This window comes from Seriola aureovittata, chromosome 17 (assembly GCF_021018895.1).
Source record: "Seriola aureovittata isolate HTS-2021-v1 ecotype China chromosome 17, ASM2101889v1, whole genome shotgun sequence".
Taxonomy (NCBI): domain Eukaryota; kingdom Metazoa; phylum Chordata; class Actinopteri; order Carangiformes; family Carangidae; genus Seriola; species Seriola aureovittata.
The window spans coordinates 17,103,516-17,118,130 of record NC_079380.1 but is presented as its reverse complement, the minus strand read 5'-3'; the positions used below and the strand labels follow the sequence as shown (position 1 = coordinate 17,118,130).

The 14,615-nt window shown below is 39.6% G+C and overlaps 3 protein-coding genes across 4 annotated transcripts; 1 reads left to right on the top strand and 2 right to left on the bottom strand.

The window, feature by feature from the left end:
• Window positions 1–3,416: 3,416 nt before the first annotated feature.
• tufm (Tu translation elongation factor, mitochondrial) lies at window positions 3,417–7,725 on the bottom strand. The gene is made up of 10 exons (XM_056400920.1): window positions 7,638–7,725; window positions 6,465–6,511; window positions 6,247–6,385; window positions 5,913–6,079; window positions 5,529–5,798; window positions 5,249–5,381; window positions 4,939–5,043; window positions 4,405–4,556; window positions 4,111–4,230; window positions 3,417–3,856 (listed from the first exon to the last, which is right to left on the bottom strand). Exons 1-10 carry the CDS (start codon window positions 7,672–7,674, stop codon window positions 3,686–3,688), a joined length of 1,341 nt encoding a protein of 446 aa, XP_056256895.1. The 5' UTR covers window positions 7,675–7,725; the 3' UTR covers window positions 3,417–3,685.
• A 509-nt stretch (window positions 7,726–8,234) lies between these two features.
• On the top strand, window positions 8,235–12,408 carry hspbp1 (HSPA (heat shock 70kDa) binding protein, cytoplasmic cochaperone 1). 2 transcript variants are annotated; one of them, XM_056400925.1, is made up of 8 exons: window positions 8,235–8,379; window positions 8,661–8,791; window positions 9,422–9,641; window positions 9,767–9,991; window positions 10,149–10,304; window positions 11,316–11,412; window positions 11,517–11,628; window positions 12,140–12,408. In XM_056400925.1, exons 2-8 carry the CDS (start codon window positions 8,672–8,674, stop codon window positions 12,218–12,220), a joined length of 1,011 nt encoding a protein of 336 aa, XP_056256900.1. In that variant the 5' UTR covers window positions 8,235–8,379; window positions 8,661–8,671; the 3' UTR covers window positions 12,221–12,408. The 2 variants fall into 2 exon arrangements, with proteins under 2 accessions (XP_056256900.1, XP_056256901.1); XM_056400926.1 differs by having other exon boundaries at window positions 8,238–8,379; window positions 8,664–8,791.
• A 148-nt stretch (window positions 12,409–12,556) lies between these two features.
• tmem86b (transmembrane protein 86B) lies at window positions 12,557–14,501 on the bottom strand. Its single transcript, XM_056400927.1, has 3 exons — window positions 14,130–14,501; window positions 13,733–13,976; window positions 12,557–13,561 (listed from the first exon to the last, which is right to left on the bottom strand). The coding sequence occupies exons 1-3, from the start codon at window positions 14,178–14,180 to the stop codon at window positions 13,110–13,112; spliced, it is 747 nt and encodes a 248-aa protein (XP_056256902.1). The 5' UTR covers window positions 14,181–14,501; the 3' UTR covers window positions 12,557–13,109.
• Window positions 14,502–14,615: the final 114 nt, after the last annotated feature.

The window sequence follows — 14,615 nt, the reverse complement described above, 5'->3', positions numbered from 1 at the left end:
AGTCTTCTTCGCTGGTTACCTGCTGTAATAAAAGATGAAAGCTGCAGACAAAAATATGTCTTTCTGGAGCAGTTTTAATACACCTCATCTGCATGTTCTGCTGTGGTGAATTATCGTCATAGATAAACTGAGAAAATCTGTATTGTTATCAGTTGATTTGTTTCTTATGGGAATATAACCACCCATTAAGGCAAGGAACGATGTAAAGAGTTTGTTGTCACAATCAGTCATTGTCTTGGGAAGTGAGCATTCATGTTGAAAATGGTGGGAAATGTTCCTTTAATCTTGCCCTCTTCGGTCTGGGGGATATGAAATCTAATCAGGACAGAACAAGTCAAGGAAACCAATCTTAGCATCTTCACTCTTCCACTCTTTCCACAGCAAAATCAGATAGCTGAGACAGTCTCATGTTATTGTTTTGATGGGTGTAGACAGCTTAAAGGTTGGAGAAGTGAACTTGTGAATGGAAGATCCCTGGTAGGAAAAACCCGCCCTGACTAGGAAAGACTGAGAGCGGAAACTGGTTTTAGAATCAGGGTGGATTAGACTGTAATTGAAACTATATTGTCTGGCTGCCCTAAGTGAACCTGTGTAATGGAGTCTGTGAGAATTTTTCATTACTTTAAAAAGAAATTTGAAAAATGAAAGTACAGAGAAATGTCTGTTTGTACTTTACTTTAACTCTGTTATTTCACTTTTACATACATTATATTAACATTTAATAAATAGTTAAAACACTATAATGTAGTTATAACCTGATATAAGGAAATATTAAGTGTTAATTAGTGCATTTGTCAATAATTAATATTAAAAACATGAACTAGTGTATAAACAATTAATAAAAACACAGTACAAAATTGCTTTAATCATATTTAATGATGTATGATTACTCACGTGCTGCTATATATTATGAACATATAGTGCTCACAAGGGCCATTTTTCTAAAACTTGAGTAGGATTTTTATTTTTCTTATTACTTCTTCTACAACTGATCATATTACTATATGCTACTATACTATACTATACTATACTACTATACTACTATACTATATCATTTGTTATTTGTTACAGATGATTCACATAAGACGTTGACAAATGCATTTAAAAACGCATAAAATGTCCTTATTGGCTTAAATTTTCTTACAACATTTAATTCACTTGCAGTATAAATAATAATAGTTAAAGTATTTATTTGTTTATATATATTGTTAAATGTTGCATTTTCCTCTATTATTTAGACAGCCAAACTAATAATGCTTTAAGCAGGCAGTGTAATGTATCCCCTTTCTCTGCTGTGTCTGCACACTGTGAGGATGTTGTCAAAATGAGCAACATGTGAACGGAGTAGTTTAATGAGAGGCACAGATATCTCCCGACTGCCAGGGGATCGTTTGTAGATGATTCAGCAAATGTGACTCACAGGTTCAAAGAAAGTGAACACTGATTTGAATCACATTTAAGGGATCGTCACTCTTGTGAGGCAGTTAAGACCAGTGTCAATGGCCACCAGTATATACGACTGTCTACGGTCAGCTCTTCTATCTCTTTAAGTAATTTTGCTTGTAGAGACGCATCCTCCAGCTGAGCACATCACTCAGTAGTACTAGCTGCTCCAGTCTCCACTCCTGCAGACATACAGTATTTGATTACAGCAACAGGCTGATTGGATTACACGAGGAACTGACTCAAATACCTACAGCAAACACAGAGCAACTGGAGGACTTCCTGTCAGCCTGGCTTACCACATTGAAATGATCCATGAAAGGACACAGTCATAAACTATTAAGACTTATCAAAAACCCTTTGGCAACATCTAAATCGCCAATGTCATATCTTCACTTCACAGGATTATTTCTCTCTCAGGCTGCTGCTGTTTGTCTCTGTTCTTTAACAGGTGTCCTGTTTAGCCTCAGCTCACCTCTTACCGGTGAACAGTTTCTAGGTTTCAGCTGAATATCATTGTGACTGTATGATAACTTTTATTGAAAAGACTGTGATAGGAGCAAAGGACAGTTTATATAGGTGTGAAAACAAAACGATATTTCATTTTACTACAAGGTGTATTTGAGTTTGCCCATGTTGTAACATACAAATCAAGCTGAGAGTCGTTTAACCCCTGATGGACCAGTTAACATTTCTTAGACAGACAGTATAAGAGCATTTGGCATCTGCATTAAATGCCTGTCTGTATTAATGCAACATGTGTAAACATAACTGAAAAAAAAAAGAAAAATTAAATACACTTCGTCAAAACATCTAGACCTAGAAAGCTAATGGAGTTGATAATCAGAAAATAGCCCAACCACAAACTGTATAGTAACTGCATCCAGCTAGGCCTACTGGTTTTATTTGGATTGCAGTTTTTTTATATTAACAAACAATACAGACAAGGATAACATTCTCATTAACTTCTTGAGGCCTTTCACGATAATTTTTTGGCGTACAAAAAACACACAGCTGTCTTGTCCAGGTTCTGAGTCCCAACACTGATAAATACTGTACAGAATAATAGAGATTTTAATACATTAGAAGAGCCCAAATATCCAGCAATTATACAACAGTTAGTTCCGACCAAGTAATTTGATTGGATGAGAGGCATTTCATGAGCACTAATACAGAGTGTAACAGCGCTAGGACTTTTCACTATTTGTATCACTCCGCTTCACAGGTGTTCCATTAACCGTTAATTAGTGTTACATTGACGGTCGTTGTTAGCCTGTAACAAACTTTGCACCGCAAAGATAAATATATTTACAGAAATGACATTTGAATTAAATGATGTGTGGTCGTCAGAAGACGATGAAGGGAAGAAGCATGGATACTTCAGCGCACTCCTGAGGTAACGTGTAGACAAAGTAGCAATAAGCTAGTGTGCAGGTCTAGAAAATGTTTTTGTACCAGTACCAGTCCAGTTGAGGAACTAGGCCCATAAAAATCCCAATTTGTCGTTGCTTATTAAATATGGCGCTCCTAGAACTGTTATGTATAAAAGTATAAAAGAAAGTATAAAATGTATTAAAGCAATATCACACTCGAGGTCGAGATGTTGTACTGACATACAGCTGTAATTCGGTCAGTTACAGGCCCATTACCGAAGAAGACAATCACAGCTGTGCTGATATTCAGTACATCACTCCCTCTCGTGTGATATTGCGTTAATAATCATTTTGACATCGTAACTACTGCTACAGACCTGAAAGGAGACTCTTGAAGCTTCTTTGCTGCCCTCATGTGGCATAAACAGCTTATAACATGCAGTGGCAGGCAGCTGTCATTTTCAGCCTATAGCCACAGATTTGCACACAAAGATTTTTGTATGAATTTGACAATACAGGTTTTAATTCCTTGTGAAGTTATGTTTTTTCGGCATTTTGGAGAATCATCTGGTGAGCAGTACCCACAAAACAAAGGATGCGTTTTTATTAATAATTACATTTTATTACGTAAATGACAATTTTGACAGTCTGGTCTTTAAAGACAAAGACAGTGCTAAACAGGTATTTTGGTTGGGTGGAACAGAACCATGCATGCTTTTGACACCACTCCTGTTCCTGTGCATGGGTTTATGTTTTTGTACATTTCTTGAATTAATTAACTGATTTGACCAGAGACAGACACCCACCTGCCCAGCCCGACCCCAAACCTTTCCCCCCCCAGCCCCTAGCTCTCTCTACAGAGTTTCCCTTCAGCCCCAGTTGCAACTATCATCATCTGTATAAGTCAAGATATCTGTGACCAGGCCGGTGCCGATGGTTCTGTTTCCGTCTCTCAGAGTGAACCTCTGGCCTTTCTCCAGAACCATCGGCTGACGGAGCGTCAGAGTCAAGGAAGTGTCCTCTCCCGGCATCACCATTTCCTGAAACAAGACAAGAACATCAATTAGGAGAGTTGTTGCTATTCCTTAAAATCCTGTTGTTGTACTATGCTGTTTACAAATGTGAGAAGCTGAACAGTACAAGAGTTTATGTTGGGAAAACTTAAGAGTTTTGTGCTTTTTAATAAACTACTGTATGTCACCATATCCTCATTTACAGATTTGATGTGACACACACACACACACACACACACACACACACACACACACACACACACACACACACACACACACACCTTTTCAGCAGGCAGAGTGACTTTGCAGGTCATATCCCAGGTGAGAGAGAACATAACGGGCATGAAGTTGGTGACAAACGGTTTATGTCTGCCTCCCTCCTCTTTACTCAGAATGTACACCTGTAAGACAAGAAGCACATATATGTCCATACACATACACACACACATGTGGCTGGTCAAAAATGTGACTGTTGACCCATCTCCAGGTAAAAATGAGCCATTTAGATTAACTGATTGTTCTGAAATTTTACAAAGGAATCAATGACAACTTTCCGTATCTTTATTCTCTCAGACCTGGGCTTTGACTTTCTGGTGAGGCATGATGGATCCTGGTTTGCTCATCACCATCCCTCTGCGCACATCCTCCCTCTTCAGGCCTCGGACCAGAGCACCCAAATTATCTCCTGCCTCTGCCCGATCCAGAGACTTGTGGAACATCTCAATACCTGAGCCAGACAGGACAGACAGGGAGGTCAGATACTTGTCTATACACCAACACTCATACAATACAACATGTTTGGACACACCAGTACATCAGACACACAACCTAACTTGTCTTAGTAATCAGCTGCAATTACACATATAATGTTAACAAGCTTCTTCTTATAACCTATTGAGTGCTTGAGGCCACTTTCAAAAGTATTCCTGATACACACAAACATGTGAGACATTCAAAAAAAAAAAAAAGCACCAGAAAGTGTCTTAGCAAGGTATTGGGCCACCTTTCATAAATAATTATAAATTCAACAATTTATGATATTATTTACCATTCTTTCAAAAGGAATTCATTCATTGGTGTTTTAATGTAGAGCTTTCTCTTTCACTCACCTGTAACCACAGACTTGAAGCTGCGATTGTGACCTATAAACTCACAGTCGTCTCCTTTCTTGATGATACCCCTCTCCATGGTGCCTGACACCACCGTGCCCCTGCCTGAAAAACACAATTGATAAGCCTCAAATATACATCAGCATCAACTGTCTCAGCGCATCACAACTTTGAGACAAATGTCTGCAATCTTGGGATACAGCATTTTACAGAGATAATATTTTGCCACTAAAGCTTAAACACTTTACACAGGGAACTACAACAAAGAAAAGTTACAATCTATGTCTCTATGCATTCAGTATTTACTTACCTGGGATAGAATAAACCCCTTCAATGGGCAGGAGAAAGGGTTTCTCCAGCTCTCTCTTTGGCAGAGGAACGTAAGAATCCACAATTTCTAGCAGTTTCATCACTGCATTCACACCCAGCTCAGGCTCTTTGTTCTGAGATGGAGCAAAGAAAGAAAAAATATTCAATCACATCACATCAAATGTTCTGCAGTTAGTCAAATTTTGGCTAATTCTTTTGCTGACTGAAGTAGCTAATTGATCAAACCCCACTGAAATTATTCACTGCCAGTATGTCCTCACCTCCAGGGCGCAGAGGGCAGATCCTATTACAACAGGTGTGTTCTCGCCATCATAGCCGAATTCTGTGAGCAGCTCGCGGATTTCAATCTCCACCAGCTCCAGCATCTCCTTGTCCTCCACAGCGTCGGCCTTGTTAATGAAAACCACCACGTGCTCGACACCAATCTGCCTGGCCAACAGGAGGTGCTCGCGTGTCTGAGGCATCTGGCCATCGGTGGCTGCCACCACCAGGATGCAGCCGTCCATCTGAGCTGTGCCTGTAATCATATTCTGAAAAAGGAAAGCGGACCTTATTCTAATAAGTCCAAAATGACAATGAGGCTGCATCATATCCAGTGTTTTCTTGGTCTGGTTGCATGCAGCTGGAAAAAAATTGCAGATTACCTTGACATAGTCAGCATGACCAGGGCAGTCTGTGTGAGCGTAATGTCTGTTGGCTGTGGTGTATTCTACATGAGAGGCATTAATGGTGATTCCTCTGGCCTTCTCCTCAGGGGCATTGTCAATGTCTTCATACTTCTTGTAACGAGCACCACCAGCGTCGGCAAGCACTAAAGAAGGGAGGTCAAATCACTCAGATCATGTTTTGGCACTAGAAAACTAAGGAGGTCAGAGGTCAGTGTAATGAATTCATGCTCTGGGCTTAATTCAGTTAATAAATGTGTCAGATTTACATTCATTTGGGCGAGAGCAAAAGCTTGGACATCAATGATTCTACCTTTTGTGATGGCTGCAGTCAGGGTGGTCTTGCCGTGATCAACATGGCCAATTGTTCCAATATTCACATGGGGCTTGTCTCGGTTGTATGTCTTCTTAGCCTCTGCAGCAAAGGTTCGCCGACTCAGAGGCACAGCACACTACAGACAAAGACAAAGTTATACAGCTAGAAAATAAACAATAAACAGTTGGTAGACTGCAGTTTGTGTGCATACTCACCAATCTGAAGGAGCTGTGCAGGAGGCTTGGTGAAGAGAGCTGAAGGGCTAAGAAGAAAGAATCAAAATATGAGAATTTAAAAACGTAGTTGATGCTGTAATAAACTGGTTTTTTTTTTTTGTCACAATACAAGCGTTGAAAATTTGTGAAGGTATTTTAGGCCCACGACTGACATTAAACTATTATTTTACTCTCAGTGCAAAATATATTCATGCACAACACCCACTCAATTTGGCCAGCAGGCTGTAAGGGACTGAACGTTTTGTTGTTCCCTCTATATCTGTTTCAATCAGTGCAGACATCTCTTAATAGAGATGCCCCCCACACCCTATTAGCAATGAGTGCCTCACACATCTTTGCAAACTATCTGATCCAAATCTCTCCCAGAGTCCGAAACCACAAAGTCACAACTCTCACACTGGGATGGAAAATCTGGCAAATATTAAAGAAATTAATTCGAGGACCTCTGAAATAATCAGACTCTGAACGGACTTTTACTTCAGTCACATTTTACTACGAAATTATATTATTAATTCATGGCCACAACAATAACTACTAGTTGTCTTCTAGGAATGTACTACATTTCTTTATGAGAGTGTCACATAAGCTACATTCATTTTATTGAAAAATATTAAATACTATTATATAAACATAACCTGGAATCTAAAGCTGCAAGGCACATGCATTTATAATGTCCATCATGATGTACAGATGACGGATATAAGACTAATTAGTTTTGAATCAGTTTATAAAACCATGCAAGTTACATCTGCAGTTTCAAGCAGCTCTGCAGCAGCTGAAAGTAAGCTAACAAACCCTTTGAACCAGAGGGGAGAACTCGACTGTGTCATCCTCCCTCAAATAAGCTGCTTGTTAGTTACAGATAGAGAAGACTTCGGTACCTGCCCAGCTGCTTTTAATATAAATATTATTTTAATAACTGTTCAGCAGCCAGACGTCATCTTCTGCTAGATGTATCGTTAGCTAACATTCAGTGGTAACGTGACCTTGCTCTGCTATCAGAAGAGACAGCATCATCTTTTTGTTCATGTTCTTATATTTCTATGGGTACAATCAACCTATCCTATTATGTGCACAATAAAACAGGGCGTTGTGAGTCCACAATTGTCAGAAATGCACACAGAGACAGATTAATTAATTAAACAATTTTACCGGAGAAACATGCTCGCAACCCCACAAGCGCCGCCATCTTCAATGGTTAGACAAACCAAAGACGATCCAGACCAAGATAGTATCCGGCCAACTCCAAAGCTGTTGCTTAAAGCAGCAAAACGTCGATGCAAAATAGAGTTTTAAAGTTGTTGAGATTAATACCGAATAAGGAAGTAAGATGTTGGTATTATTCGTGTTGATATTTTAAACTATTTATAAGTCGTGTATTTTAACATATAAAATAATAAGCGATTATAACATGTAAATTGTCACATACATTGTAACATATAATACTGCATATTTGACACGGTTGTTCTGGTATTATTATGAGGTAGTTCTCTTACTTTGACTAATACTCTCTGAATGTCGCTCGCGCAAACGTCACTGATTTACCTTAAATACGCTGATATGATCAAGCTTGCCGTTGTAACTTTTAAATTACGTTGTCGTACTGCTGTCAGTTGTACTATATTGTCATTTTTGAAGGACTGAATTGACGTAGGAAATGCGAGGACAAAAAATGACCCTGTGCTGAGAAAAGAGCACGGAAAGAAACCCTTTTGCCTGCCGATTTAGTTCAACATTTACGGTAAAAAATGGCAGCCTCCTTGCCACTCGTGCTAGCTAGAATGTTCTAGCGTATTCATGTTTCTGTGTTTACAGGGGGAGTAAAGTTGTTCCTAAATAAAGCAGAACCCGTGTGTCCATTTATTCAACTCATTTGTACAGGAGTCCTGAAAAGGTGAGTTGAGAATAATCTAATTCTGCTAACGTCATTAAATGGTATCCGTAGCAAAGTGTGAATCTTTAATGCTAGCATGTTAGATATTTTAAACCTCTGTTAATGTTGTTTTTGTTAGTTAGTATAACTCTGGTGGAAACCAATTAGCTGTTCCTAACTGTTGTCCTGGAAGTAGTGTTAAGCCTCAGCAGAGTAGAGCCAGGTAAACTTGTGGATTAAGTCAAAAGCTGACTGCTAAATTTCTGAAATCCACACTCATTTTTCAAAATTTTTTTTTCCAGCAGCACACATCATGGCAGAAAACAATCAGAACAGAAGATATCCGCAAAATCTTCAGGGGGTTCTGCAGCTGGCAGTGGAGGCTGGATCTGCTGCAGAGGGACCTACCCCTGTTGAACCCATGTCAGAGGAGGTAAGTGCCATTATAAATGTCAAACCTGAGCAGGCTTTGGGCAGATACTACACATTACACCTTGTTAGGTCCAGACTTTTGAGTTCACCTCAGGACATACAAGCAGTTTGATAAAAAGACATGTAACATGTTTTTTTATAGTGAAAACTCTAGCATGTGTTCCTTAACATTATGATGGTACTTGACAGTATATATAGAATATGTTATAGATGAGTAGAGCTTAAACAGTTAGTCAATTCTCAGAAAATTAATCAGCTATTATTTTGATAATTTATTAATTGCTTTAACTCACCGGTTTCACACTTTTCCCCCAAATTTGAATATATTCTGGTTTTCTTGATGATGGTCAGCCAAAATAAGCTATTTGAATGTGGCAACTCAGTCTGTGGGAAATTGTAAAAGACAGCTATTCTGTCACTACCCATTACTTCCTCTGAAATCAACCCCTTTCCAAAATGAAGTCCATTTAGGCCTAGATCAGTTACTCTTTAAGTTGATTTTAAAAGGATAGTTTTGGGTGAGACAGTTATGATTGCCTGAGTACTTTTTAAAAATTTTATTTGGACCCATAACGACCACCACCTTGCATCAAAGGTAATTGAGAAACATTATCACGCTCCTTTGTTCCAGAGGAAAACATGGCTAAGAGAAGCTCTTGCAGAAGTTTGCAAAGGGCCGATGGATGAAGTGGAGCAGATGAAGCAGTGCTTGGCAGTCCTATGCAAAGAGGGAATGAGCGAAAGTGAGAGAGAGGGAGAGGAGGAGAGGGATGAAGAGGAGGATGAAGATGAGCGAGAATCAGCCTTTGAGATGCTGTCAGAGTTGTGTGAGAACTTGGACAATGCTAGAGGTTTGTATTAAATGGTATTGTATTTGATATTTGATATAACCTGGAGTGACTATACGGAGGTAATAAGTACAAATGCAGTTTGTTTTCTCTGTCCTGAACTTGTCCTCTCTTCCTCTGCTTCACAGACCTAATGATTCTGGGTGGGCTGGAGTTGTGCCTCTCCAAGTACCTGTGTCATGTCCAAAGTGGCTTAAGGTGGCGTGCTGCCCAGCTGATCGCTTCCTGTGCACAGAACATGCCCCAAGTGCAGGAACACTTGCTTAGCATGGAGGCACTGCCAAAGCTGCTGCAGCTGACGGACTCAGACCCCCACCCAACTGTCAGAGTAAAAGCCCTTTATGCTGTCTCATGTGAGTATCTCAAGTTAATGCACAGGTAGACGGTGCTGCAACAATTCACCATTTAATATTTAAACTAAATTGAAATGCTGTCTGCATTCATGCAGGCTGACATTCAGCATTCAACATCTCAGAATAAAACCGTAACTGTATCCTGTTGTGACTTTAGGTCTGGTCCGAGAGCAGGAGACAGGTCTCCAGGCTTTCCTCTCCCACGATGGTTTCTCAGTGTTAATGCGAGGCATGCAGTCTGACAATGAGAAGGTCAGGACCAAGTCAGCTTTCCTTCTGCTCAACCTGCTCACGTCACATCCTGAACAGAAAGGTATGAATGAGAGAGGCATTTAAACTGCACGATGCCTGCATCATGCAGTCCTTCAACTTTGCAATCAGTAGTAAAAAGCAACTAAATATGAATAAAAATGAGCTTAGAAAATAAAATTGATCCCTGCTTTTATCTTCTGTAGCTGTTGTTAGAAAGGGACCTCCATTTTGGCGATGAAGGACACGGTTCTTCATTTTACAGTTTGATTATAGAAGATCATCAGCTTGTAGTGTCAGTAAACCAGTTTAATAACGTAATAGTAAAGCTCTCACATATCACTGGTCTTTGTACACTCAGGCCAACTGGTTCACTCTATCCTCCCCCAGATCACTGCACTGGCACGCATTCATCTATGTGAATCTATATTATATAAAGTCTGTGAATAGCTATGTCCTTTGTCGTCAGCTATTCTCTTAGTGAATTAAAATCATCTACTGGCTGCTAATGTTTTGGGGTAATTCAGAGTAGACTGTAGTTATTTTTATGGTTTTAGACACTCCTGTGTTGTTTTAAGGTGCCATTTAGGTTGTTTTTAAGTTTAAGTTTTTTATTTTGTTCATGATTGCATTTGTTTGATTTTTGTGGCATATTTTGTATTTTCTGTCTTATGTTGTTTGTTTGTAACTCATTGTTAATGCTGCATTTCTTAGCCATTTTTAATTTCAATGAAGATTTCCTAGCTTAATATAGATAAAAAAGAGATCCATGCTGTTAATGGAATAGATCACACCGAATTGTGCCACAACAGCATTCTGGTACAATCCCTATCTATGCTCACTTTCAGCCCTATTCACCCCTGCACTGATAATACCACACTTAAGCGACACTGTATCCCTCACTCAGATGTAAACATTAAGTGTTTAAGTGATGTTTTTCTACTCAGCCAGACTTTGCCTTGTTAAGAATGGTAGCACTGACAATGTTAGATTGCTTCTTTCCTGAACTGATGATGCTGATGCTTTATTCATTGTGGGCCTGATATATCTAAACCCTGTTTCCTGCTTCCTGCAGACACAGTTGTCTCCATGGGTATGGTACAGCAGCTGGTATCTGTTCTCCGCACCCCTCACTCACCTTTTCATGAGCATGTGCTTGGTGCCTTGTGTTGGTAAGAAACACTGACAGTCTTTCAGTCTTCAGTATTGACAAGTTTACATTAATTCATGGTTCACATTAGTAATCATGGTCATCCTTGTTTCTATGTGTGTCTAGTCTGGTGGAGGACTGTCCACATGGGCTCAAAGACTGCATGAATCCTGCTCTGGGTCTGGAGGAGCTACTCAAACAGCGAGCCAGAGAGCTCCAAGGAAAGGAAGAAAGTCAGGTAGTTTATACTGAGCCTTTAGCAAAATACAACAACCACTACAACACATTTAGATATTACAGGCCAATGAAGTTAGCAGACTGTTACCTGTCCAGGAGAAGTACAGCAATTTCTCTCCATCTCTGAAACAATTCACTATTATTGACGCATATCTATCTGATGAGACGTGCACACGCATCTGCATTTGTAGAGCAGCCAATAGGAACACTCTCTCTTCCTCTAAAAAGACCTGTGATTGGTGAAAGTCTCGTCATGGGCTAAATTTTCTAATGCTTGAAAACAGAGCCAGGAGGAGGTGCAGACATGTACTTTGCTCTCAGACCACTTGAATTACAATATGCTGAAAGGTGATTTGCCCATTGGCACCAAAATTGACTGCCTAGTTGTTGAAAATTCAAGGCCAATATTTAACCAAATTAATAAAGCAAAATATTGGTCAAAAGATATTAATGGTATAGGCTTAATCCTTGTCCAGGAAACATCTTTTAACGTCACATTTTGTTTACCACAGGAAGAACTGGACTTCTGCAACCACTTGAGGGTAATGTGTTTTCGCGGGCAGCAGTCAGATGACAATGGGATGGATCGCTGAAGTCTTATGTTCCTCACCTGTTTTAGTATTAGTGTAAGATGTAACAGAAGATGTTTGATGACCTGGATCATGGATGTTATGCAACGTCCTTTCTGTTATGACAATTACTGTCCATATTTTGCATGTACTCCAGGAGCTGGATTTTACTGTGTAAATAACTGTAATGTATAAAATACTTTTTCCAGTCATTTCAGTCCAGTGCTTTCAGTTCTTCATATCTTAAATGTAAAACCAAGCATCTCCATTACAGGTACTACATATAGTATCCACTATTTGAATTGTTGATTTACACCAATTATCCAAGTCTCTGAGCTAAAGTATTTTCATTTACTTTCAGTTGTTTCTCTCTAAAAACATGGCTCAGAATTACAGACATTGTTATTTTTTTTACACCATATTTATTTATTATTAACAAACCAAATGGGAGTATTTATATACATACAATGGCCAGCTCACAAGTGGAAAACAATCACCCCCACATGCAAAACCTACACAAAAACATGGATGTCCAAATCACTGATTAAAATATTTTCTCTCAAATTGGAGAATACAGATGTTATTCTAAACTGATATTCACTGAGTTTCTATCAGTCTTGCTTGTAGATGTGTGATGTTTTAAAATGTTACAAAATATGAAATACAAACAGGAAACGCATAATAATGTATCTTGTGTTGCAAGATGCTCTTTTTCTCCATCTTTCCCAGTTGTAAATCTTTGAAGTAGTGCACCAGTCAGAGAACTGTGCTTGTTGTTTTTATCTCTTTTCCTTTTATTTGATGGGTTCTTTAAAAGAAAATCCAACACCTACAGGAAGTACTCAGTTGTATTATTAGGATTTCATCAAATAAGTACATGTGAGCAGGATTGTTGAGACCACAGAGATGCTGTTTAGGACCTCTTCCATTTTGAAAGGTCGTCATTGTTTTCAACTGCCTTTATATCACCCACTGCAATTAGTAGCTGTGCCAAATAATATGTCACCATTACAATGGCATGGCTGGGCTCCATTGGTGCCGTCACCTTGAAAACTTGCAGAGCCAGTGCAATGTCAGACACCATGAAGGTCAAACTTCCTAACAGTGTTGCTGCCTGGCCAGTTCTAATAGCTAATGTCCCCATAAGAGTGATTAAGAATATGTAGACCCCCACTGCTGGAACTAGTAGATCTGAGTCTGGTGCCTGCTTCAGGAATGGATATAGGTAGATATAGAAACTTCCTCCTATAATGAACAGGATCAAATACAGGAAACGGGTCCAGGAGGAAGAGGAATATGTTGCATAACGACTGGAGAGGAAGGTGAGTGAGTATATCAGATGAGCCACAGCGAATGCAGCCATTCCTGAAACAGATGTGTGAACATGTTGAGGGTATACGAAAACAAATGAGCAAAATAAATTAATTACAGCTTTTGTTATAACTAGTGACTAGTAATGGAGAAAATGGTGTCTACTGTATTGTAATTTGCTTATATACAATTTGTGCTTCACTCCTTTACAAACCAGGCTCTTACCGTGCAGAAAAAGCTCAGGCCATATCAAGCAACAGTCACCAAGAGCAGAGAAGAGCAGTCCTCCTACAACTCCCAGGACACTCTGACCTCCATTCCAACTCAGCACTGCTGCAGCCAATAGCAGGATTGGTGCTGATTTCACACCTGCGGACGTTATGGACATGGGCGAGTCTGGAGTCCACATGTAGAAATACAAAGCTACGGACAAAAAGAAAGGCAAGAGGGAAAAAAGCAGGGCACGGGACTGATGGAGAGGGAGGAGAAGAAAGAAAGGGGGAGATATGTTCCAACTTGAATTTTCTAGATTGATGATGATTTTAGACAATTTCATCTTTGTTGAAAAGGTTGTAGTAAGTAACATAAATAACTGAAGCAGCAGTAAATAGTTTTAAGGTACCATATTTCTCCTTTGCCTCCTGTCATAGGCATCTGTCTCAAGGATGTCCATCTTCTCAGATTCAGCACTGACGTGGGTTCTCACAGATGTCTCAGTTGGATGAACCTGTCTTGTTAAGCACCTTGTATTTTCTTCTCGGTTACCAACACATATAATCCTCAGTGTTCTCGTGTTGTTCTCCTGTTCCCCTTGTCTCGAATCCCTGCAGCGTCTCCCAGTCTCGGTCTGTTGGTATTTCACAGCAATGAACTTTGGTCTGATCCTTGCTGTCTGATTGCTCTCTGATAATCAATGTTCTCCCTGTTTTGAGTTCCCATGGGCAAACAGCTGACCTTTGACCTCTCCAGGTGGAATACACTGGTGACATCAACACTTGAAGGGCAAAGTTGAACTGGGTAAATAACTGTGTATGGCGCACTGTCACATCTGGTTGAGGTTTCTTTCTTACTTTACAATTGAACTTCAGGATTATTTGTCAGTATCTGT